Source organism: Lemur catta, chromosome 18 (assembly GCF_020740605.2).
Source record: "Lemur catta isolate mLemCat1 chromosome 18, mLemCat1.pri, whole genome shotgun sequence".
Taxonomy (NCBI): Eukaryota; Metazoa; Chordata; class Mammalia; order Primates; family Lemuridae; genus Lemur; species Lemur catta.
In genome coordinates, this window is record NC_059145.1 from 32,997,013 (window position 1) to 33,019,914 (window position 22,902).

Here is a 22,902-nt window from a genome sequence, read left to right on the forward strand (position 1 = left end):
TTAAATGGAGTATGTTTCCTTTTTGAAAAGTTCCTCTTTTACATGGCTTTATGTGATCCTCCTCAAACCCTCCTCCTATAGGAAAGCCACACAAATTCTTTTTAAAAGACAGATAGTTGAGGAAACCCAGGCCCAGTGGAGTAGAGCTTGTCCTTGGTGACCAGGTGGAGGATGGGAGGGTTGTGATGCTTATCTTGGCCGCTACATTATGTTTGTTTCCCTCCCATGATGCTGCTGTTTTTCCTCTCTTTTCTAGCCCAGTTATCCTTTCCTCTTTTAGGCTTCTGGCACTTGTCTTCCTTACCCTTCATTCATCCGTACTCGGGGGCTGCCTTGCAGCATTTCATATCTTGCATGTTTATTTATGGCTGCTCTTTCACCCTAGCTACATACACCTTGTCTTGCTCTCTAAACTAGGCATTCTTGGAGGGCCAGGGATTGATCCGAGATTTGTCTGTATGCCTTAGGTGTGATCCATGTAGCTAGTTAAGTCTTTGAAAGGATGAGCATCATGCTGCTTCATTCCACAAGGTCAGGGACGTGGCAGTTTTGTTTGCCACCTAGCATAATTTGTCTAGCTCATAGTATTAACAGGTGGTAAGTGGGTTTATATCCTGGGAGTTTGTAAGGGAGCAGAAGGGTATTGTTTGGAGGTCTTGAGCTTTGGTCTTGGGCAGAGATCAGAGGTTGTGGGGGATTGGATTGTCTCTTTCCTGGTCTCCTGCCTGGTTATATTACTCTGGTCTTCACCATTTGGAGGTTGGACAGCCTCTAGTTGCACAGACTGTGACCTTGTCCCTAAGGAGTTATGGACACTCTCAGGATTTTAATAAGGTAACAATGCATTCCAAAGTGTTTCAGTTCGGGTGAGAAATTCTGTAATCTTGTGTATGTGGGGAAGAGAAGATGGAAGGAGGAAAGCTGGAGAAGGAAGGTGAACTAGGAAGAAAGGGAGCCCCAGTTGATCACAGGCAGGTGCACCACATTGATTTGGGTTTTGTGTTACTGCTTATTCCTTACTTTAGAGCAGTGGTCCCCAGCGTTTTTGGCACCACGGACCAGTTTCATAGAAGGCAGTTTTTCTGTGGACGGCGGGGGGAGGTGGGGGCGGGGGGGAAGGTATGGAGCTCAGGTGGTAATGCATGTCCCATTTCCTAATGGACCATGGACTGGTACTGGGCCAGGGCCTGGGGATTGGGGACCACAGCTTAAGAAAGAGAGAGAGAGAGAGAGAGAGCGAGAGAGAGAGAGAGAGAGAGAGAGAGAGAGAGAGAGGGAGAGAGAATGTGTGTCCATGTGCCTCTTTCTGCACAGCTGTGCTTTCCCAAAGCCCATGTACATCTGAGCTAAGGGATACAGTTTCAGTGGGCGTGCCTGGCTTCAGGATAAGCAGTGTGAACATGCCTGTAGTAGCATCTGGATGTGATGGGGTTGTGGTCTGAAACCCTGGGCTCCATCAGAAGTGTTCTCCACATTGTGTCTCAGTGTAACAATTGCCCATTAAATACCAGCCTGCCAGCATATGGTTTTCCCCAGCATCCTCCTTGTTAAGTGGAAACTTAAGCTGTGTGGTTAGGATATTTTCACATCATTTAGCATTTCAGAATTAACATATTTTGGAGAATTCTGCAATTAATACAGCACATTTGCAGATTATTTCAGAAACAGATAAATCAGACTCAGTAGATCTGTAGCTGCTCTTTCCCATGATGGGTAAATGGTGGGTTAGGAAAAGGCAGGTCAACGAGAGGAATTCGGTGCTCCCTCTGTGGGTGCTGTAATGAGAGTGGGAAGTCTGGCGGAGTTGTTAGCCCTGCTATTAAGAGTGCAGATGGCTAACGGCCACATCACCAAGAGCTAAGAGTTAGACCTTTTAAAGTCTTTTTTCTTTTATGACCCACCCTATGTATTCCAAGCATAGGTATGGATGCAGTGAAGAATTTTCTCATTAAAAGTAACGGCTTATTCCCACACTCATTCCCAGTCTTGGAATGAGAAACTGGTTTCCTTAGACTGGAGGAATTGCCGATCTGCCTTGGCTTAATAGAGCTTGCAGATGAGGGGTCTGGAGTAGGCAAATTTTATAACCAATCAGTGCTCAAAGTAGATCTAACTGGAAGGGCTCCAGCTGGCAGCTCTTTGTCCCTCTCCCAATTTTACTGTTAATGAATTATTATTTAACGCCTAAACAGAACAGCCTGCTTCTCTTCTCTTAGGCAAGTGAGCACTCATGATCCTGGTGGCCCGGCAGTTAGGAATCTCTGGGCTGGAGGGAGTTTGGTGTCAGAGGGCCATGGAGTGAGCAGAAAGAGTGGTGGGTGGTGTTCAGAGACTGGCATGACCCTGGGTCTCAGCTATTCTATGTGCATTTGGACTCCATGGGGATCTGCACTGGAAAAGCAAATTGGCTTCACTCTGCATCATGTTCTCTTGTTTTCCCACAGGGAGTGGGGCCGGCCAGCAGAAACAGTGGGCTGCACAACATCACCTTCAGATATGACAGTAAGTAACTGGCTCGCCTGCTGAGGAATGGGGCCCTTTCAGTAACCTAAGGCTTACACAGTCATGCTTAATCAAGGGCACTGCAGGTCTTGGGGTTGAGGAATTTTCTGAACCTGTTCAGGTTTGTCAACAGAGCTAAAGCAGCTCAGTCTCAATTAAGCCACTCAAGTATTTAGAATCTTGAACAGGTCAAGTGTCTTCCATGGTGTTCAGAAAAGTTATGTACGGAGCCCTTCCCTGAGTTCCTTGGGACTTAGCCACGTCCTTAAGAACAAATGCAGATGCCAGGAAGGCCGAGCAGGGGACAAATAAACAAAGCTGCCCAGGTGTAGGATGCCAGGGAATGGTAGGGACTGTGGCAAACTGGATAGCCCATGTGTGGTTTGAAGGGAGCATTGACTCCTTGGTTCTAGCTTGTTGTAGCCTTGAGGAAATCCTACTGAATGTAGCCAAGTATGATTTCCAAGAATAGAATACTGTACTTTTTGTGTGAACTTTATTTTTTTTTGGAGGGGAGGTCTCACTATATCACCCAGGTTCCTCTCAGACTCCTGGGTTCAAGCAATTCTCCCACTTCTGTCTCCCAAGTAGCTGGGACTATAGGCATGTGCCACCGCACCCAGCTCTGTGTGAACATTTCTAATGTTGGCAGTTACTTAAAAATTTTCACAGACACAGAGCGGGTCAAGTGAATCTGTGTCCCAGATTGGCGCAGTGGTCTCCAGTTGGCCATTTCTGACTTAGGCCTGAGTTCTAACCACAATTCCCCACCTACTAGCTGTGTGAGCCATGGCAGGTCATTTGGCTTCTCCAAGCTTCAGTTTTCTCTTATCAAATAAAGATTAGTTTCCTTCTCCTGGCATCATTTTGAGGCTTAAATGAGGTAATCCTTATAACTGCTCAACTTGGTAGCTGGCCTGCAGTGTATACTCAATAATTGATATCTATTAATATTAGAAGTCAGCCCAACTGGAATTTGAATACAAGCACCATTTTTTGTCCTTTCTCTCAAGAAAGTGTGACTTTTTCTGCTTGAATTGATTTCTAAGCCAGGGGCAGGGGTGCTTCTTCTGTTTAAACATATAGGATCCCTTCTAAGCAGCTACTTTCAATCAGAAGAAGGTAGTTGTATAGAATTGTGAGCATTTTAGCCTTAGGAGCCATAATTTATAAGTAAAAATGAGAAGAGGGAGCTTGACTCACATTTAGTGACTCCTGACATCTGATGCAGCTCTTGGACATGGTTATGAGTCGATGTAAGTAAGTGGCTTAGGTCATATTGAGGCCTCTGGAATAATCACTGCCACAGCAGGGTTTTTGAGGTCATGGATACAATCTAACAATTTTAAGATACAAATATGTGTGTCAGATTCACACCCACAGTTGCTGGCCCTGGGTATTTTAGGTTAACCAGTGAGGACTTAGACATGAAACTCAGACATTTCACATGAGTAGTATGTGCATGTTCTGGGTAAATGCTGGGATGGTAATGAAAGATTTGCACGTCCATGACACTTGATTAAGCTAAGTAAAGACGTGTAAGGGATCTTTCTTTGAGTTAGAAAGTTAATTTCTAATATATGTTCTTGGTCCTGGCAGATCTTGTATTACATTCAAGAGTTCAAAATTTTCTGGTCAGCTGCAAACTAGCATTTGCATATCTAATTTAATATGGGGTTAGTGAAAGAGGATCTCTACTCATAAAACTTAAAAAGTTTTTATCTTATTATTTTCTTCACAGTGCTAAATGTTTGGCCCACATGCCTATGCCTGCTGTAGTCATAACTTTCTTTTTAATTAGAATTTAATTCACAGCTAACACTGACTCCTGAGATGTTTGAAGCTCAGTTGCATTTTGGTAAATGTCATTCAGGCATAAAGTTTTTGCAACCAGAATCCAAAACTTTAGACTTGCTAATAATTGGATCCAGACTGTGTTAAAAAAAAAAAAAACTTATTGTTTTCTATTGAAAAAGATATTTCTCTCTTCCACAAGGAAGTTTCTGTTATTGCTCAGTTGACTGGTTACTAGTTCTGTTTGAAATAGCTAAGAGCCAATTACTGAGTTTTCACCAGAATTACTAAACTACAAAATCTTATTTTGCTATTCCTTTATCATTTAATGTTATAAAGGAAGAAAATGTCTTGCCATTAAGTCAAAACTGAATTTCCCAAGCCTCCTGGCCTCCTTTGGGCTTGTATTCATGTTTTTCCTGTAGGCTCTGAGGGGGTATGCCTGAGTAAGTTATAATAAATTTTCCTAATTCTCAGACTTTATGTTTCCATAATTGTATCTACAGAAACCCAAAGGGTATTAATTTTGGCATCAGAAATGAACAAAGAAGAAAACCTGATTTGCTGTTGTTCATGCATCTTTTCAGAACTGTTTGAGTCAAAAGTTTCTCTTTTATTATAGACCTCAATAAATAAAAATATTTGAACTTTACAAGTATGATAGGATCTTGTCTTTTTTTATATTGGGACTAGTCTCAGCCAGGAGTTTTGTAGGCTGAACACCCCTGACTCAGAGCTTATGTTAATAGTAATAAGCTCGTGCTGATGATAGAATATCAAGAGCCCTGGGTCAGCTATCAGAGGCTGCTTTCTGGTCCTCATCCTGGGCTGGGGAGCAGGGGGCTCCTAAGCCACCTAACTGATCTCTCATGGCTGCAACTTCCTCATTTGTACAGTGGGGTTGTTAAACCAGATGTTTAAAATTTTTTCCTTATTTTAAAATTCTCTTCTGCATCCAGAGCATACATGTTGATAGCTTTGATAGTGAATTTTCATCAGAAGTAAAATTTGGTTTTCGTGGAGGATGGAGTTTTAAAGGGGGGGTTCATTTTCGTGTCTGTTTGTTACACTTGAGTAAGAAGTTTAAGGCCGGGTGTGGTGGCTCACGCCTGTAATCCTAGCACTCTGGGAGGCCGAGGCAGGAGGATCACTGGAGATCAGGAGTTTGAGACCAGCCTGAGCAAGAGTGAGACCCCGTCTCTACTAAAAATAGAAAGAAATGATCTGGACAGCTAAAAAAAAAAAAATATATATATATATATATATATATAAATTAGCCAGGCATGGTGGCACATGCCTGTAGTCCCAGCTACCTAGGAGGCTGAGGCAGAAGGATTGCTTGAGCCCAGGAGTTTGAGGTTGCTGTGAGCTAGGCTGACGTCACGGCACTCTAGCCCAGGTAACAGAGCGAGACTCTGTCTCAAACAAAAAAAAAAAGAAAGAAAGAAATTTAACAGAAGGAATATTATGTGCCTGTTAAAACAGGTCTGGCAGGGTAGCCATTAGAATGTTTATAGCACCTCTGTGTGGTGAGAGGTTATGAATGACTTTTACATTTTTCTTACATTCTTTCATGGTTTTCAAATGTCTCCAATGAACATTTTTAGTCATAAAAATAGGAAATATGCAGTACAGTTTAAAGGGTGCAGCAGACTCCCTGAGCTTCTTAGCAAATATCCTGGAATGCTTCACCTCAAAGAAAAACTCCCTGACTTCAGAGGGGTAATGGGCAGGTTTGGATGTTCGATGACACTGATGACCTTTTGCACCAGGTACTGAAAGAGGGTATTCAGGTTTAATCATTGGGAAAGTAATGGAGATGAAGCAGTGGAAGAACTGCCAGTGGTGTCCCCTGGGGATGGCTGATGGTTCCCCCTGCAAGAGTGGCTAGAACAGCTCACCACAGCCATTCCCTGGAGTCACAGCTCAATTCTGACAGGAACTTCTGGCAGCTTTTAAGAAATGCGCAGATTTTGAGAGTGTACTTAGCAATACTAGGTAGCACAGCTGCTCACATGGGCTACATTGACAGGTGGCAGCAAATAATGTTCTCAGACAAAATCAAAGATTGATGTGGTTTTTGTTTCTTGAGCTATGTGGGGCCCTTTGGATTAAGTGGGGATTGTGGGGGTCTTTGACAACACATGCTGTTTCGGAACAACAGTTTTACCTTTGAACTATGCTAGTTAACATCCTTGTTATTCGGTCACTAAGTTAGTACCTTGCGCAGATACTAACGGGCTTGTTTAAGAGTCTTAACTGTGACTTGCTTCCCCCTGGAGTCCCATCCCAAGGTTAGTTCCTTTCCCCTAATCACCTTGCCCTCTAGGTTTCTTCTAAAAACAAAGCCTAGATTATTTAGCCATTGTTTTTGTTTCAAATCACTCTTGAATGCTGAAAACTGGCTGAATTGATATAAATAATTGATTTAGGTACAATGTCATAAGAGTAAAAAAAAATTAGTGCCAGATACACACACAAATTCCACACTGTGTATGACCCTCCCGGCAGTGTCCTGGAATTTCACTTGGGGTGGGTGGGTGGTGATGGTGGTGCTGTAAATAAATCCCTCTGCAGCATCTTACGGTTTCCCAAGCAGTAGTCAACCTTTGATGTCATATTTGGTCTTTCAAGGCACATGTTGTTAAACAGAATGGGTTTGGCTGCCTTTAGACAGTCTCTGTGTAATTTGAGATGAACCTGAAAATAAAAACAAAATTTTTAATTTAACTGTTCTCGTTCTCCCAACTCTCTAGACTGTACCACCTACTTGAACCCAGTGGGGAAGCATGTGATTGCCGACGCCCAGAACATCACCATCAGCCAGTATGCTTGCCATGACCAAGTGGCAGTCACCATTCTTTGGTCCCCAGGGGCCCTCGGTGAGTGGTTGATAGTTGAGTCCACCGTGGTGGGTAGTGCCCGGTGCAAGAGTCCCAGCCGTGATGGCCTCCAGGGGCCAGGCAGGTCTTGATGTGAGTGAAGTTTATGTTGAATTGGGTACAGATACACTTTGTACTTTGTCCCACACACTTGCTAGGCATACACATGGCCTGAAGCTATCCACACATACCCTCCTCTTTTGTTTCCTTGACTATTATTGAGAGAAATGTAGGTCTGAAAAATAATAGTGTGTGAGTGACAAATAGCACTGAGGCCTTGGCCTCTCTGTCTCCAGCAGTAGTCAGGGGTGGGTGGGTGGCAGTGCCAAGGGAGTCAGTTGCCCACCTAAGGGTGTATGGCTTCAACATCCAGCATTAGCAATCTCTGTGGGCACCCAGACATACAGGCCTACCAATGGCACATGTTGTGATTTTTCAGGAAAATCCAGGTTTTCATGAGAAACCATGAAATCAATGAATTTTTAAATGTTGGCAACTAATTGAATTTTTCTTTTTTTTTTTTTGAGACAGAGTCTCACTCTGCTGCCCAGGCTAGAGTGCCGTGGCATCAGCCTAGCTCACAGCAACCTCAAACTCCTGAGCTTAAGCGATCCTCCTGCCTCAGCCTCCCAAGTAGCTGGGACTACAGGCATGCACCACCATGCCCGGCTAACTTTATGTGTATATATATATATATATATTTTTTTTTTTTAGTTGTCCATATAATTTCTTTCTATTTTTAGTAGAGACGGGGTCTTGGTCTTGCTCAGGCTGGTCTTGAACTCCTGAGCTCAAACGATCTGCCTGCCTTGGCCTCCCAGAGTGCTAGGATTACAGGCATGAGCCACCGTGCCTAGCCTGAATTTTTATTTAAACTTTGTGGGCCAAAAAACAAACCAAACCAAAGCAAAGAAACAGAAAAAAGCAAACCCACATTATCTGTCCAGATTCAGGTTGTGGCTAAACTGTTTGTCTTCTTGAGCAAATCAAGGACACACAAGAGAGGACAGGTTAGTCAAGTGTGAAACATGGTAAGGGACCGTTAGTTCAGATGGGCCTGGGTTTGAACCCAGAATCAACCTTTCTTCACACAAGGCATTGAAGCCTCACTGAGCCTCAGCTTCCCCCTCTGTGACGTGGAGGTGAGAACTGCCTCGTGGTTAGAGACACACGGTACATTTCCAGAGAGATTCTCAAAGAATAGTGGCTGCTGTCACCATCATCAGAGCCTGGTTCTCAGGCCTGCCCTTTGACATCTTACCCAACGGGAACTTGAGCTTACACGTTTTTCAAAACCTGGCCAAGGGAGAAGTAAAGTTTGAATTTCTTAATCTGAACAGGCTAAATCTCAGAAGAACCGGATTGCAGGAGGGCCTAATGCAGGGAGGAGGAGGATGGAGCAGCCCTGTGGCCTGAACCACTTTGCCACATAAATACTTCTGGGTCTGAACCCAGTGGGTTTTCCAAAAATAATATTATCTTAACATTTAAAGATAAAAAACATTCTCTGTAGATGAAAGGGAAGTGGTCATTCCATGTATGGCTTAAATGGTTAAGGGTTGGTCTGACGAATCGCAGGCTCCCTCGTTAGAATGAAGGTGAGCAGTGTGAACTGGTTGTTGGAGAACTGGCATGTGGACTGGGAAGGGCAGAAGCTGTGCTTTTCCTGGACGATGCTTTATGTATTCGTGGGGGTGGCTCGACAGGTTCTATCAGGTTCTATTAGGTCCTATCAAGGAAACTTCTTAGAAAGTAGAAAAGCGTGTGAGTAAAGAGCACTGGCTGAGGCCGGGCGCGGTGGCTCACGCCTATAATCCTAGCCCTCTGGGAGGCCGAGGCGGGTGGATCGCTCGAGGTCAGGAGTTCGAGACCAGCCTGAGCAAGAGTGAGACCCCGTCTCTACTAAAAATAGAAAGAAATTATCTGGCCAACTAAAATATATATAGAAAAAATTAGCTGGGCATGGTGGCGCATGCCTGTAGTCCCAGCTACTCGGGAGGCTGAGGGAGGAGGATTGCTTAAGCCCAGGAGTTTGAGGTTGCTGTGAGCTAGGCTGACGCCATGGCACTCACTCTAACCAGGGCAACAAAGCGACACTCTGGCTCAAAAAAAAAGAGCACTGGCTGAGAGCCAGACACTTCTGGGGTTGAATCTCACCTCTGCCATTTCATTCCCACGTGACCCTGGGCAAGTCAATTAGCTTCTGTACACCTTAGTTTCCTCATCTCTAAAATGGGGGATAATACCTTCCTCCTATGGTTGTTGGGAGGATTTAATGAGTTTAAATGATGGGAGAGAGAACAAATAATAAGTTCCTTCATGGGAAGCTGCTCAGTAAAATTGCTAATCATTATATAGCTACAAGATGTTAATATTAAATAGTATTTTGACACAGCACTCAATGATAAAGGAACACTATTTGCTGCCTCAGATTTGACATTGTGGTTTTCAGGCTAATCTTTTAAAAATAAGAACAAGAACCACAAGAGCTGATGAATTTTTATGTAATTATGAGATGTATAGCTGTTAATCATATTAATCACATGGCTTTTGTTAAACAGTAGTTTGCATAAATTACATTGCATAAATTAAATCTTAGTATAAATAGTAATGATTTATTCAAAATTATTTTTTTCCTTAATCTCAAAAGGCAAGTTCCTGGGAGATCTACTACATAGTTGTTGTTCTAAAGACCTTGTATCTTGTCACCATGTCTGAATCTCAGGCTGTCCTGTCCCACGGGAAGCTTTGTAATTGAAATACGACATGGCGGAGTCAGTACCTGTCCACTGTAGCCCTCAGAACCCCTAAAATGTGAAACTCTAATTGTGGCTCCTCTGCCTTACCCACCGTGAAATATGTGTTCTTCACCAAATAATTATAGGATTGGAGAACCTATTCGAAAGAGAAAAAGATTTTCCTGGCCTTTACCACCAATAAATCTCCCACCTGGTTAATTGCATCCTGTGTAATTACTTTTGCCCTGGGAGAGGAAGGATTGAAAATGTCTCCTTGTCTAGTGTTCAGAAAGAATGTGAAATCGATATCTCGCCAATTGAGGCCGCCTTTGGAGATCTCCAGCTGCAGTTGGACCACTCCAGTCTCCATGGGATACAGAGCTCTGGTGCTGGCTCTTGTGGCCATCAGAGCTTAATCCTTTTGAAAGCATCTAGTCGGACGTGCAGCGGGGGAAGCTCAGGTGGCGGGAGGCTGGGCCGGCGCTTTTCAGCAGCGCTGTGGGTGTCTCAGACAGAACCTTGTGAGGATTGTATGAAGAGTACACACTGGGCAGCCCTCGGGTGTCGGCCTTTCAGGCGTGATTAGAGCAAGAACCGCTTTGTAAATCACATAGGCATTCCCCTAAGCTATTTAATCTCAAGCTTCAGAACCCCTTGGGTGCAGACAAACACTTTGTTGGGAATTTTGCACGTTGCTCAGTGAAACATGCCAAAGAATATAGAGCTAAAACTTAAAGTGGAAACTTGGTTTAGGGGATTCCCTAGTGAACACTGGGAATTATCATCAGCTGAATGTACCCTGTTTAATGACCTAGAAATTATATATTCCACTGTAGACTTTTATGAACAATTGTAACTTGAGTCTAAATATTTGAACCCTAATGCCACAGAGGCAATGGATGTGAAATGGTTGGCTTGATTAGAGATTAATTAATTAGTAATGGTGGGACAGAGAAAATCACCTGGTCTGTATTGGAGGAATTCAGGGTATGTGTATTTTCCTTTCTATAGACTCAGATACCCTGACCACAGTAAGAATTCCTTTAATTCTGGTGTATAGGTAGAGAGCATGATAATCTTAAAGAAAGGAAAGTGTGTTCAGAAGTAATTAGATTCGCTTTTAAAAAAAAGCATTCTGTTTTGCTTAGGCATCGAATTCCTGAAAGGATTTCGGGTAATACTGGAGGAGCTGAAGTCGGAGGGAAGACAGTGCCAACAACTGATTCTAAAGGACCCGAAGCAGCTCAACAGTAGCTTCAAAAGAACTGTAAGTCGTACTCAGGGAATGTACTCCTGAAGACGTGCTATTGTTCTCGGGGTCTGAATGGTCTATTGAAAGTCTGAAATTGGAGAAGGAGGGGCTGTGGGGTCCACTCCACCCACCAGGGTGGGTGAGAATAGTGCAGCAACACCGTGTGCCTGCTCAGCGCTCCCAGGAAAACTCTTCAGCACCTCTCTGTGGTAAACATACCTCTCGGGTTACCGCGAGCAGCGATCCTAGAAGGTGTCTCTGTGCTCTGCAGTGTATGTGGGCTCACCCTCCCCTCCGACTCTCAGGTTTACATCAATAAGCTGTGGCTTCCTTGCCAAAGAGCACATAGCACTGTCCATCCTCATGGCTAGGGATCCGAACCTAAACTTGCTCCAGAAAATAGACCTGACTTCCTGCCTCCCTGGGGCATGTCCTGCAGCTCTGGAATTGTGTCTGGGTGACAGTTGGGGTAGGAGCAAAAATCTCATGTGTAGGTGGAGGGGTGGGTAATTTCTCCATGATGTCATGTGTGTTTTTGTTTCCTTTTAGGGAATGGAATCTCAACCTTTCCTGAATATGAAATTTGAAACGGATTACTTTGTAAAGGTTGTACCTTTTCCTTCCATTAAAAATGAAAGCAATTACCACCCTTTCTTCTTCAGAACCCGTGGTGAGTATGGTCTTTCCTGCCTGGTTCCCATGAGGAGACTTTTCTGCTGCTTTTAATGATTTTTCTACAGAGATATATTCAAGAGCACACCAAATACTGGCATGAAACAAACATGACAAGGAGAAAAGCACCCAGAAAAAGTCTCCAGAAAATCACTTTTTATTTATTTATTTATTTATTTTTGAGGCAGAGTCTCGCTTTGTCGCCCAGGCTAGAGTGAGTGCCGTGGCATCAGCCTAGCTCACAGCAACCTCACACTCCTGGGCTTAAGTGATCCTACTGCCTTAGCCTCTCCAGTAGCTGGGACTACAGGCATGCGCCACCAAGCCCGGCTAATTTTTTCTATGTATACTTTAGTTGGCCAGATAATTTCTTTCTATTTTTAGTAGAGACGAGGTCTCGCTGTTGCTCAGGCTGGTCTTGAACTCCTGACCTCGAGCGAGCCACCCGCCTTGGCCTCCCAGAGTGCTAGGATTACAGGCGTGAGCCACCGCGCCCGGCCTAGAAAAGCACTTTTTAGAATTAAGGTTAGGCCCAGGACTGTTAACCTCACCAGAGATATGCACTCCTGGCTTGTTCTAAAACAGACTCCACGGTAGAGTTTTTGAGGATGCTGTGACCCACCATTACGACAGCAATGTATTGCTATCTGTAGTCCCAGCTACTTAGAAGGCTGAGACAGGAGGATCACTTGAGCCCAGGAGTTTGAGAGGAGCCTGGGTGATATAGCAAGACTGCCATCTCAAAAATAGAACAAAAAAATAAAAACCATGTATCAAAATAATTTGATTAAAGTAAAAAACAGGCATAAAAAGTATAAGTTGATTTGGGGGTAAAGGGTAGGAGCATGAGATGATTCCATCTTTTACCTGTCCTCAGGAGGGTGGCCTGTCATTTTCAGGACTAGTTTAACAAAATTAAGCAATATCCGTGAGACCACCTCTTCTAGAAAGTTTTATTTGTTCATTTAACATCTGTGTGCCAGGCCCTATTCTAAAGGCTTTCCAAATATTAACTCAGTTTACCTCTGTGCAACCCTACCAAGAATTTAATCTTACCATCCCCACTTACTAGGTGTGGAATCATGCACAGAGAGCTTGAAGGGCTTGCGAGGAGCTGCGATTTGAACTCCAGAAGTCTGGCTCTGGAGTCCACATGCTCAACCACCAGCCATGCTGGGTTCCCAGTTGCTCACCTTTTCCCTCTGTTGTGTACATGGTGTGTCTTTAATCTCCCTGAATCACCGCTTTCAAACTTGGTGGCTGGTCACCCTGAGACCTGCAGCAGCTCCCTCTTGTCTTTCCTGGTCAGTCTTTCTGTCTGGCATTCCAGGCTTTGGATGGTCAGCTGCCAGTCCTGTCCGGCATCCCCTCCTTTATGATCTGGTTGTAGCCCTCATCTGCTGTGATGTTTTTGTTCTCAACTCCAGCCTATATCAGCGTTTCCCTTTGCAAAATTCTTACTGTGGTGGTTTTCTATACATCAAAGTTATTTTATAATAATTGGTCTCATTTCTCAGTTAAAATAAGATTCCTTAGGGCAAAGACCATGTGTATGTCTCATGTCTTGATGCCTTGTGCATACTAACCAGATAGAGGATTCAAAGACTGTGTTTATGAAAATCTTGCCTTAATCAAAATTAGCATAATGCAAGATGAAGTTCTCCCATTGGAATTGAATTGATGTGCCTGTCTGGGGGTGAGGTGGAGGCAGGGATGTGTTTCAGGAATGCAGACATTTATCACTATTTCAGTGCACTGTGGCTTTGATGCTGCCTTCAATTTTCTTGGCATTTTATGGACACTTCCCAAAAACTCTCCCTGGGTTAGCAGCATGGCATATTGGACTCATTATTTGGCCTCTCTCATTGTGTTTTTATTGTGTTTAAATTCTGTTTCAAAGCTACTGGCTTTGGTACTTGGTTTTCAGTACTGACACTACTGCTTAGTAGAATGCCTGTATGTCATTTAGAATCCATTAAAAGGATTTTAAATTAGAATGCTAGTAAAACTTAAGATAATCCTGCAGCAATTAATAGGGCCACTCTGAAGTTCTGTTATGCCTAGACACCTCTACAGTGGGGCAGAGGCTGGCATCAGTTCTATTCACAGCTAAAACAGAGCCTCCGTGTGACCATAGCATGAACGCAGTTCTACTTCTCTTAGCTACCAGTCTTGAAATTACGTAATGCTTGACAAGCTTTTAAAATCTGGGTGACTTTACACTGTTTCCATATATGTGACATAAAGTGAACTGCATTAATATTTTTATATTGTGCCATTTAAATTTTCATAAGATGCAATAGCACTATAGTGAAAATTATTGTTGAATTGATATATTTCATACCTTTTCTAGCATTATGCAGCACAGCATCTTTATTATTGAATGGTTGGACAAGGAAAGTGTCAAACTGTTCTAAAACTAAAAATATGTGTCTCTCTTAATAGCCTGCGACCTGTTGTTACAGCCGGACAACCTGGCTTGTAAACCCTGTAAGTACAGCTGTTTTTATCTATCAAGTCTCATGGTGTTGGGGCAGCCTCTGGGTGCTCACGCTGGGGTCCTGTCTCCTCCCAGTCTGGAAGCCTCGGAATCTGAACATCACCCAGCACGGTTTGGACATGCAGGTGTCCTTTGACCATGCACCACACAACTTTGGCTTCCGTTTCTTCTATCTTCACTACAAGCTCAAGCATGAAGGACCTTTCAAGAGAAAGATGTGTAAGCAGGTGAGCTGCTGGCTGTGCATAAGGGAACAGTGCATGCTTTAAAGTGCCCCCGGGCCACTGGAATTTGGGTGGCTCAATGTGAGCATTAGGCTTTGTTGGCTCTCAGTGGTCAACAGATAGTCCAGAATGTTATCACTGGGTACGTCTCAGGGCCATCTTGCTGTTGGCCTTCACTCCCTAGCTATCTACACCCCAGTCATCCCAGTGGTGATGTAGTCTGGTAAAAGTATTGCCAAGGAATCAAAAAGAATGAAGTGTTTCTTTTTTGTTCTTCTGTATTTTAAACATTCATCAGGTGCTCACTGTGGCAGGCCCCGAGCTTTATGGTCCTTGAATCCTCACCACTCTGTGAAACAGCGTGGTCATCCCCATTTACAGATGGGGAACCGAAGGCTCAGGGAAGTCACCTGGCTTGCTCAAGGCCACACAGCTAGTAAGTAGGAAAACCAGATCTAGGAGCCAAGCTGCTAGCAAGTCAGTGGCCACTGATTTTATAAGCAGGTCAAGGTTAAGTAGAAACTCAGTAACCAAGTTCTTAAACTGGGGCTGTCAGAGGAGTGGGAAAAATTTCATGGAAGTTCACAGGACTGCCAGATCGCCCCCTGTGAGCACCAAGAGAGGTTTTGGTCGTAGTGGCAAAGCCTGGCACCTTCCTACACATGATCCTGTGTATGCTGGGTCATAGGTTTGCTTTCCTGCTGGTTCTCACCTCTGTTGTTGACTGTCTTTGACCTTCTGCCCACGTTAAAATTATGGCAAATAAAATACGTACAAACACAGACTAGTAATTTCTTTCCCCACCCTTTTGTTAAGTAAAGGTTATTTGAACTAGTTTCTTTGTCTTGGAATCAAATATTCCTGCTGAGGGTGCCACCAGCTACACATAGACTATGACAGGGATCCTGAGCTCTCCTAGGCCTTTTATCAAAATGAAGTTCAGACAACATATGACAGATAAACACAGCTGCTTTCTGATCTAATCACATCTTCTAAAAACTATAGTTGAAATTGGTGCCAAGTCTCCTTCAGCTTTGGGGGAGAAGTGTCCTGATGACCTTGTTCCAAGAGGTGAGTTTTTTAAGTTGTTCTTTGCCTTTTTGCAGGAGCAAAATACAGAGACAACCAGCTGCCTCCTTCCAAATGTTTCTCCAGGGGATTATATAATTGAGGTATGTATAACTCAGGAAAACCCTACTATTAATTCTACAGAATGAACCCAGTTCATGTAGAATTCCAACTGTTTGCAACACTGAAATTTCAAGCCATTAAAGGTGTGCACAGTTGTATTTTTATATGGTTCTTAACATGCTTTTAAAAAAAGTTTATACATAATTGACTTTTGATCTTTTCATTAAATATTTTAAATAAATATTTTTATGTAACCACATAGTCCATATATAATCATGGTTTAAAATCTATGTATCGGCTGGGCACAGTGGCTCATGCCTGTAATCCTAGCTCTTTGGGAGGCCTGGCAGGAGAAACCCTTAAGGCCAGGAGTTTGAAACTAGCCTGAGCAACATAGTGAGAACCTGTCTCTGCAAAAAATAGAAAAAAAAAATTAGCTGAGTGTGGTGGCATGTGCCTGTAGTCCCAGCTACTCAGGAGGCTGAGGCAGGAGGATTGCTTGAGCCCAGGAGTTTGAGATTGCAGTGAGCTATGATGATGCCACTGTACTCCAGCCTGGCAAACAGAGCAAGACCCTGTCTCAAAAAAACAAATACTAGAGTAAAATTTATGTAGCATAGTCCTTCATACTACAAAGATATATTTTCCAAATTTTAGCTTAAAAATTTTTGTTTTAGTATTAAAACAGCAAAATAAAAGTTATGCCTATTACATCTGTCTATACTTCTCTAGAGTTTGTGCTGCTGTTCTACGTAAGTGTATAGGAGTTCTAAACACTACTTCAAAGAGCTTGCGAATGAAATTTCTTTTCTTTTTTTTAAATTACTTTTCCAGAACCAAATTGGTACTACAAAAAAATGAGTAAAAGGAAAATAGAAAAGGAAATTAATGATTTGTCCATAGCCCCACTATTCAAGGACAACGAACATGTCTTAACATTTTGGTAGAAACACCGAGTTCTGGCATTCCTCAGTAGCAGCAGTATGTCGTTTTGGACTGACACGCCTTCATAAAGAAAGCATTAATGAAGGCCCAGTAAAATCAGTGGTAGGAAGCCAGTTTAATTGAAAATTGTTAGAATGTGGGACTTGCCAGCTGAGTTCTTTAATAAATAGCCTTTTGATTCATGAACGGAAACATGATGAAGCTTAAAGTTTTGAGCTGGTAAAGCAGAGATGAACCTGCATGTACTTAATGCCTAGTCTGGGCCTGGCCAGTGATGACAGGCACCAACAGCTCTCTTTTCCCTCCATCATTCTCCTATACTTGCCCCCTGACCGGCCACGTCCCCCACTGCCCACTGAAGGAAAAATGAATGAAATCACCATTTCTTCCCCTTACCCGGTAGACGTAATTTGTTGAGACGCTATGATTTAAAAGAAATAATACAGCATCCTCTCTTTTGCAGCTGGTGGATGACACTAATACAACAAGAAAAGTGGTGCATTATGCCTTAAAGCCAGGTAGGTATTTTTTTGTTGTTTGAAATTTTGGCTCTAGACTACCATAGACTAAGCTATATGATACTTTCTATACTTCATGGTTTACAAAACCAAAACTAAATCCTGCTTCTTTCTCTTAAATGATGTTCCATCAAATCTGACTTTCATTCCACTCTAATGTAGATGCCTGGAAGATCAAAGCCAGTGTGGTGTGTGTAGCTGGGACTAAATAAATACTCAATTGTCCTCTGAAGAAAAGTGGTGGGAGGGGAGGTTTCCTTAGGCAAAATTCCCACTCAAAGGTATTTAATGTCCCAGCAGACTCTTAACTGTTGAATTGTTCTCTACAACCCTTTAAAAATGAACTGTTGAATCGTTTTATAATCACCAAATACGCTCTAAAGAAAGGTGGTTGTGGGGTCCTAGAACCTGTTATGCAGCTTATGTTTAAAAAGGAAAAAAAGTTGTTTCCCTTTGAACCTGTTACATTGCTTATGTTTAAAAACTTTACCTTTGAAATTTCCCAGTGCATTCCCCATGGGCTGGGCCCATCAGAGCTGTGGCCATCACTGTGCCTCTGGTCGTAATATCAGCATTCGCAACGCTCTTCACTGTGATGTGCCGCAAGAAGCAACAAGGTATCTCTTTGTGTGCCATGTCCCCCCACACAAGGGGCAGACCATGGGTCGCTGCCAGTAGAGAGGGAGACTGCGAGTGTATGGTCCCTCCAGGTTGGTGTCTCAGAAGCCTCGTAGGTCCTGGTCAGTTCCCTGGGGACTGTAGTTCCCAGAATCAAACTAATTTGGCTTTTAGCCTCGGAGCCACTAAAAGGACAGGCATAATTCTATTCTCAAACTCAGGATAGTAAATTCAAGGGCAGAAAGAAAGTCTAAAGCACGAGTAAGGTTATAAGTAGCACTTGATCCCTTATAAAAGGTGTCATGAGAGAGCTTCTGGGGAGATGGAAATGATCCATATCTTGGTCTGGGTGGTGGTTACACAGGTGTATACTTACATAAAAATTCACTGAGATACACACTTAGGATTTACACATTTTACCTTTGTAAACTATACTCTAATAAAAACTTTGTTTTTCAAAGGTCAACTCTGCCAGTGCTTAATTGGTCTACTAGGTACACTGGGCTGCTAACCAGGGTGGCCCCTGCAGCATTTCTTGGCTTGTCCAAGGTCAATTTCAGGTTAAGAACAATTTGGGACCATTTGGTGCTCCACTGCGGAAATCAGCTGTCCCATTCCCAGCAATGACCCAAGGAGCTGATGGGGTTGGGTGCTGGGACTGTTCTAGGTAGACATGTCAACTGTTCTTTCTCAAAGATAGCATTGGGTTCCAAGTCTTAGGGAGCAGGACAAAGCATTGCTTATAAGTATAAACACTATCTTATTTTCCAATTTAGAAAATATATATTCACATTTAGATGAAGAGAGCTCTGAGTCCTCTACCTACACCGCAGTGCTCCCCAGAGAGAGGCTCCGGCCGCGGCCCAAGGTCTTTCTTTGCTATTCCAGTAAAGATGGCCAGAATCACATGAATGTCGTCCAGTGCTTCGCCTACTTCCTCCAGGACTTCTGCGGCTGTGAGGTGCGGAATCGAAAGTCTCTTCTCTTACCTTAGACAAGACACTTGCTCTGTACTCTCTCCCCACGGCCTTCTCTTTTCCTCCAGGCCTGCTTCAATGACATCTACTCTTGACTAGTGCCACAGCTTCCAAACTGGGGAAAGTCTTGTCAGTCTTTCAGTCTGACCTACCCATAAGCAGCACTGAATGTTTTATAACACTTAGTTCTAACCCTGACACATTCCTGCTCAAAAGCCTTGAGTAAAACCCACCTGGAAGGAGTTTTGTAAGCATTAAAAAGACCAGCAGCTGCCATGGGAACATAAAGCCAGGTTGAGGGGGGTCGTGTAAGACATCCTGGAAGAGCATATTCAGGACAGAAGCCCCACTGGAGGGTTGAAGAGAGAATGGCGAGTAAAGCAGTGAGTTGACACAATTCTTTGGGGGAGTTTTGCTAAGAAGGGGAATGGAGAATGGGGCTGCCACTGGAGGGGATCGTGGGGTCCAGGCAGGAATGGTTAACAAAGGGCTCTGTGAGGCTGTTTGATCATTGACTAGAACAAGTCGTGGAAAGGGAGAAACTGGTGATGCAGGAGAGGGCAAGTGGCTGGAGAGGAGCAGGAGGTAGGAGGACTCCCAGAAAACAATAATGTGTCAGGTGCTCAAATTGTCTTCTCTGGTTTTTTTGCTGTTCTCTTGAGTTGAGCTATTATGTTAATATTGCAGTTTTTCTATAATGTCACAGTGGTCATTTTTAGAGTGAAGTCTGAAACTCTCAGGGAAGGTACATCCTGTTTCTTACAAACACAATATTTGTACAATAACTGTGTAATTAGAAGTTACTTGTGATTTCAAACTGCCCACTGGCATGTTTCTCGGTCTCTCCACGTGGTGAGGGTGCCCTCTGGTGTCAGTGCAATGTACTTACAAGGCTGGGGCCCAGGTTCCCCCTGCAGGAAAGCTCTGCGGAAAAACAAGGGCAGACTGGTGGCACACAGTCTTCAGACATCACAAACAACACAGTTTGCTCTACTTTGCAGGTAATTAGCCTCTGGGGAAAACACTCTCCCAATTAGGATTGTAATATTTACTGTAGAAAATTTGGAAACTAGAAAAGGATGACAAATAAAAAATCGCCTGTAATCCCCACCTGGAGAAAGAAGAACCACAGTTAATGCATGTCCATCCAGTCTTTTTCTGCATAGGTGAACTAACAGATACATTTGCATTTTGGGCAGATTTGAATGTTTTTCTTCTGTCTCTTCACTTAACAATTTTCTACATTATTATTATAGTAGTCTAAAACTGCAATTTAAAACAGCTACATGATCATCAATATTGACTCACCAGAACTGAGTTACTCCAAACTGTTAAATATCTCAGTAGTTCAATACTGCCTATTTCTGATGATTTCCCAAGAATGGATGCCTAGAAATGGAATTACTGGGTCAAAGATAGGAACATTTTAAAAATGCTTGCTGTATGCTCCCAGTTAGTTTTAGCATGTATAATATTAGCAAGAATTCAGGAAAGTATAAGACAATTTAGGATTATTTTCAACAAGTGGATGGATGTTGGGGCTTTTTTCCCTTCCCTTTGGTAACGTCTTAGAGCAGAAGAGTAGAACAAAGCCATTTCAGAATGCCCGTCTCCTGTAAGAGTCTGTGGCTGCTTTTATTGGTCATAGACATTGGGAATTAGTTTCTGAACTACAGAAAGGAAGACAACAACACAATTGACGTTTTCAGCAGAATCAGATGAATGTGGTCTGAGAAGGTGAAGCCCTGTGAGGGGCCATGCATGCCTGGTTTTCTTTCCATTGTCAGGGATTCCCCCCCCAACCTCCTTACTAGACCCCCCTTGGAGGTAAGTGCCTTGTCTGTTATAGGCCTTGTAGAGATGTGACCCTACAGGCCTCTGTGAAGCCATGGAGGGAGGTGCTAGTTACTCCTAAGTAAGTGAACCAGAATGGCCGTGTTACTGCAGTTCACTACCTTTTTCCACAGCTGTTGACCAACTGGTAAACAGTATAGCTGACCCTGGGGCTGTGAGAGTGGCCAGGGAGGTCCTCTTTGTCAGTCATGCTCTCTGGACATGAGTCACTTATCACTGTGGGTGACTGTGGCATCCAGGCCTGGGTCCTATCTCCAGCCCACTTAGAGGTCATTCAGCCACGTCCTCCTCTCAGAGCCTGCCAGCCTTCTCTCCAGGATCTTCCCCTCCCTTCCAGGCAGCCTCACTTACCAGGTACACCAACCCCAATCCTTTGTGTTCTGTGCTCTCCACCACACTGTAGGTTCCTTGAAGATGTCCTATGTAGTGTGTGACTCAGGCGAGTTGCCAAAAGTTCTGTGTTTCTGTCTCCTCACTTGTACGACAGGAGTGGTAATGATCCCAAATGATGCTAAAATGAGCTGATGGATGGCAAGTCCTTGCAGAAGGACTGGGGTATGACCATCATCCACAGAACCTTAGCTGTTCCTTGGTGCCAGGTAATGTGGAGCTTACACATAGCTGTGCTACTAATGGGTAAGGGACAGATGATGCGACCTCCTCTGACATTTCTGTTCTTGTTACCTGCTTCTCCAGACTCTTCCTGGGCGTTTTGTACAAGTGAGTGAGGTGCCTTCTCTTCCCAGGTGGCTCTGGACCTGTGGGAAGACTTCAACCTCTGTAGAGAAGGGCAGAGAGAGTGGGTCATCCAGAAGATCCAGGAGTCCCAGTTCATCATTGTGGTTTGTTCCAAAGGCATGAAGTACTTTGTGGATAAGAAGAACTACAAACACAAAGGAGGCAGCCGAGGCTCAGGGAAAGGGGAGCTCTTCCTGGTGGCGGTGGCGGCCATTGCCGAAAAGCTCCGCCAGGCCAAGCAGAGTTCCTCCGCGGCGCTCAGCAAGTTCATCGCCGTCTACTTTGATTATTCCAGTGAGGGAGATGTCCCTGGCGTCCTGGACCTAAGCACCAAATACAAACTCATGGACAATCTTCCCCAGCTCTGTTCGCACCTGCACTCCCGAGACCACAGCCTCCAGGAGCCGGGGCAGCAGCCGGGACCCGGCAGCAGAAGGAACTACTTCCGGAGCAAGTCAGGCAGGTCCCTGTACGTCGCCATTTGCAACATGCACCAGTTTATCGACGAGGAGCCCGACTGGTTCGAAAAACAGTTCGTTCCCTTCCATCCTCCCGCACTGCGCTACCGGGAGCCAGTCCTGGAGAAGTTTGACTCCGGCTTGGTTTTAAACGACATCATGTGCAAACCGGGGCCCGAGAGTGATTTCTGCCTAAAGGCCGAGGCGTCTGTCCTTGGGGTGACTGGGCCGGCCGACTTGAACCCAGAGAGTCAGCACACGGGCCTGGACGAAGACGCCGAGGCCCGGCCCACCCCTGGCGGTGGCGCTGCCCTGCAGCCCCTGCTGCACGTGGTGAAAGCCGGCAGCCCCTCGGACATGCCGCGGGACTCGGGCATCTACGACTCCTCTGTGCCTTCGTCGGAGCTGTCTCTGCCGCTGATAGAGGGCCTCTCAACCGACCAGACAGAAACGTCTTCCCTGACCGAGAGCGTGTCCTCCTCTTCAGGCCTGGGTAAGATGCCACGGGGTCTGGTTACTGACACAGGGCGTTGCCTTTAGCTACTTTAGAAATCCCTCCAAGCGTTTCTCTAGTTTTGGTGCCAATTTATGAAGCGGCGAAATCTGATGGGAACACAGCTCCTTTGATATTTTTGATTCATCCCAGGTAATATGAATACTCACACGTTTGATTTGCAGAAATGCTCTAAATTACGGTGAGTTGCCGAGACTATGAGGGGTGTTATGAAACATACAGAATGTGCATTTTATCACCTTTATAAACTCCAAACCCATTGGTCCCCAAGGGTCTTGGATAAGGGTCTGTGGACCTGTGTCTTTTTTGGGACCTGCAGTGTTCAGCCCTCCCCCCAGTTGTCTTTAAAGCTACGGGTGTTGAGCCTGCGGTTCATGGGCACGGTATTCTCTCCATCCTAGCTCAGCACAGGACCCCAGTTAGGGGGGCTCTGCAGGAGGGCCCACTTCCCCAGGGGGCCCCAGCAGGATGCCATCTCAGGATGCTCCTTACCAGGCTTGTAACTAATTGGAGTCATGCATGCAAACCCTTGACCCTCAAGGAAGGTCTCTTTCTTCCTCAACTAAAGGAACTAGAATCTGTTAG

The 22,902-nt window shown here is 44.3% G+C and overlaps 1 protein-coding gene across 2 annotated transcripts in view; it reads left to right on the forward strand.

Moving 5' to 3' along the window:
* Positions 1-22,902, forward strand: part of IL17RD (interleukin 17 receptor D) — a 66,801-nt gene that overhangs the window by 37,650 nt on the left and 6,249 nt on the right. The window contains exons 2-12 of one of the 2 annotated variants that reach the window (XM_045530451.1): positions 2,445-2,502; positions 7,053-7,178; positions 11,065-11,183; positions 11,718-11,838; positions 14,286-14,330; positions 14,416-14,567; positions 15,671-15,736; positions 17,104-17,158; positions 17,665-17,775; positions 18,553-18,737; positions 21,354-22,439. In XM_045530451.1, coding sequence (XP_045386407.1) covers positions 2,445-2,502; positions 7,053-7,178; positions 11,065-11,183; positions 11,718-11,838; positions 14,286-14,330; positions 14,416-14,567; positions 15,671-15,736; positions 17,104-17,158; positions 17,665-17,775; positions 18,553-18,737; positions 21,354-22,343 — 2,028 coding nt within the window. In that variant the 3' untranslated portion in view covers positions 22,344-22,439. Of the gene's footprint in view, positions 1-2,444; positions 2,503-7,052; positions 7,179-11,064; positions 11,184-11,717; positions 11,839-14,285; positions 14,331-14,415; positions 14,568-15,670; positions 15,737-17,103; positions 17,159-17,664; positions 17,776-18,552; positions 18,738-21,353; positions 22,440-22,902 lie in introns of those variants that run through there. The other variant, XM_045530452.1, reaches the window with a different exon arrangement.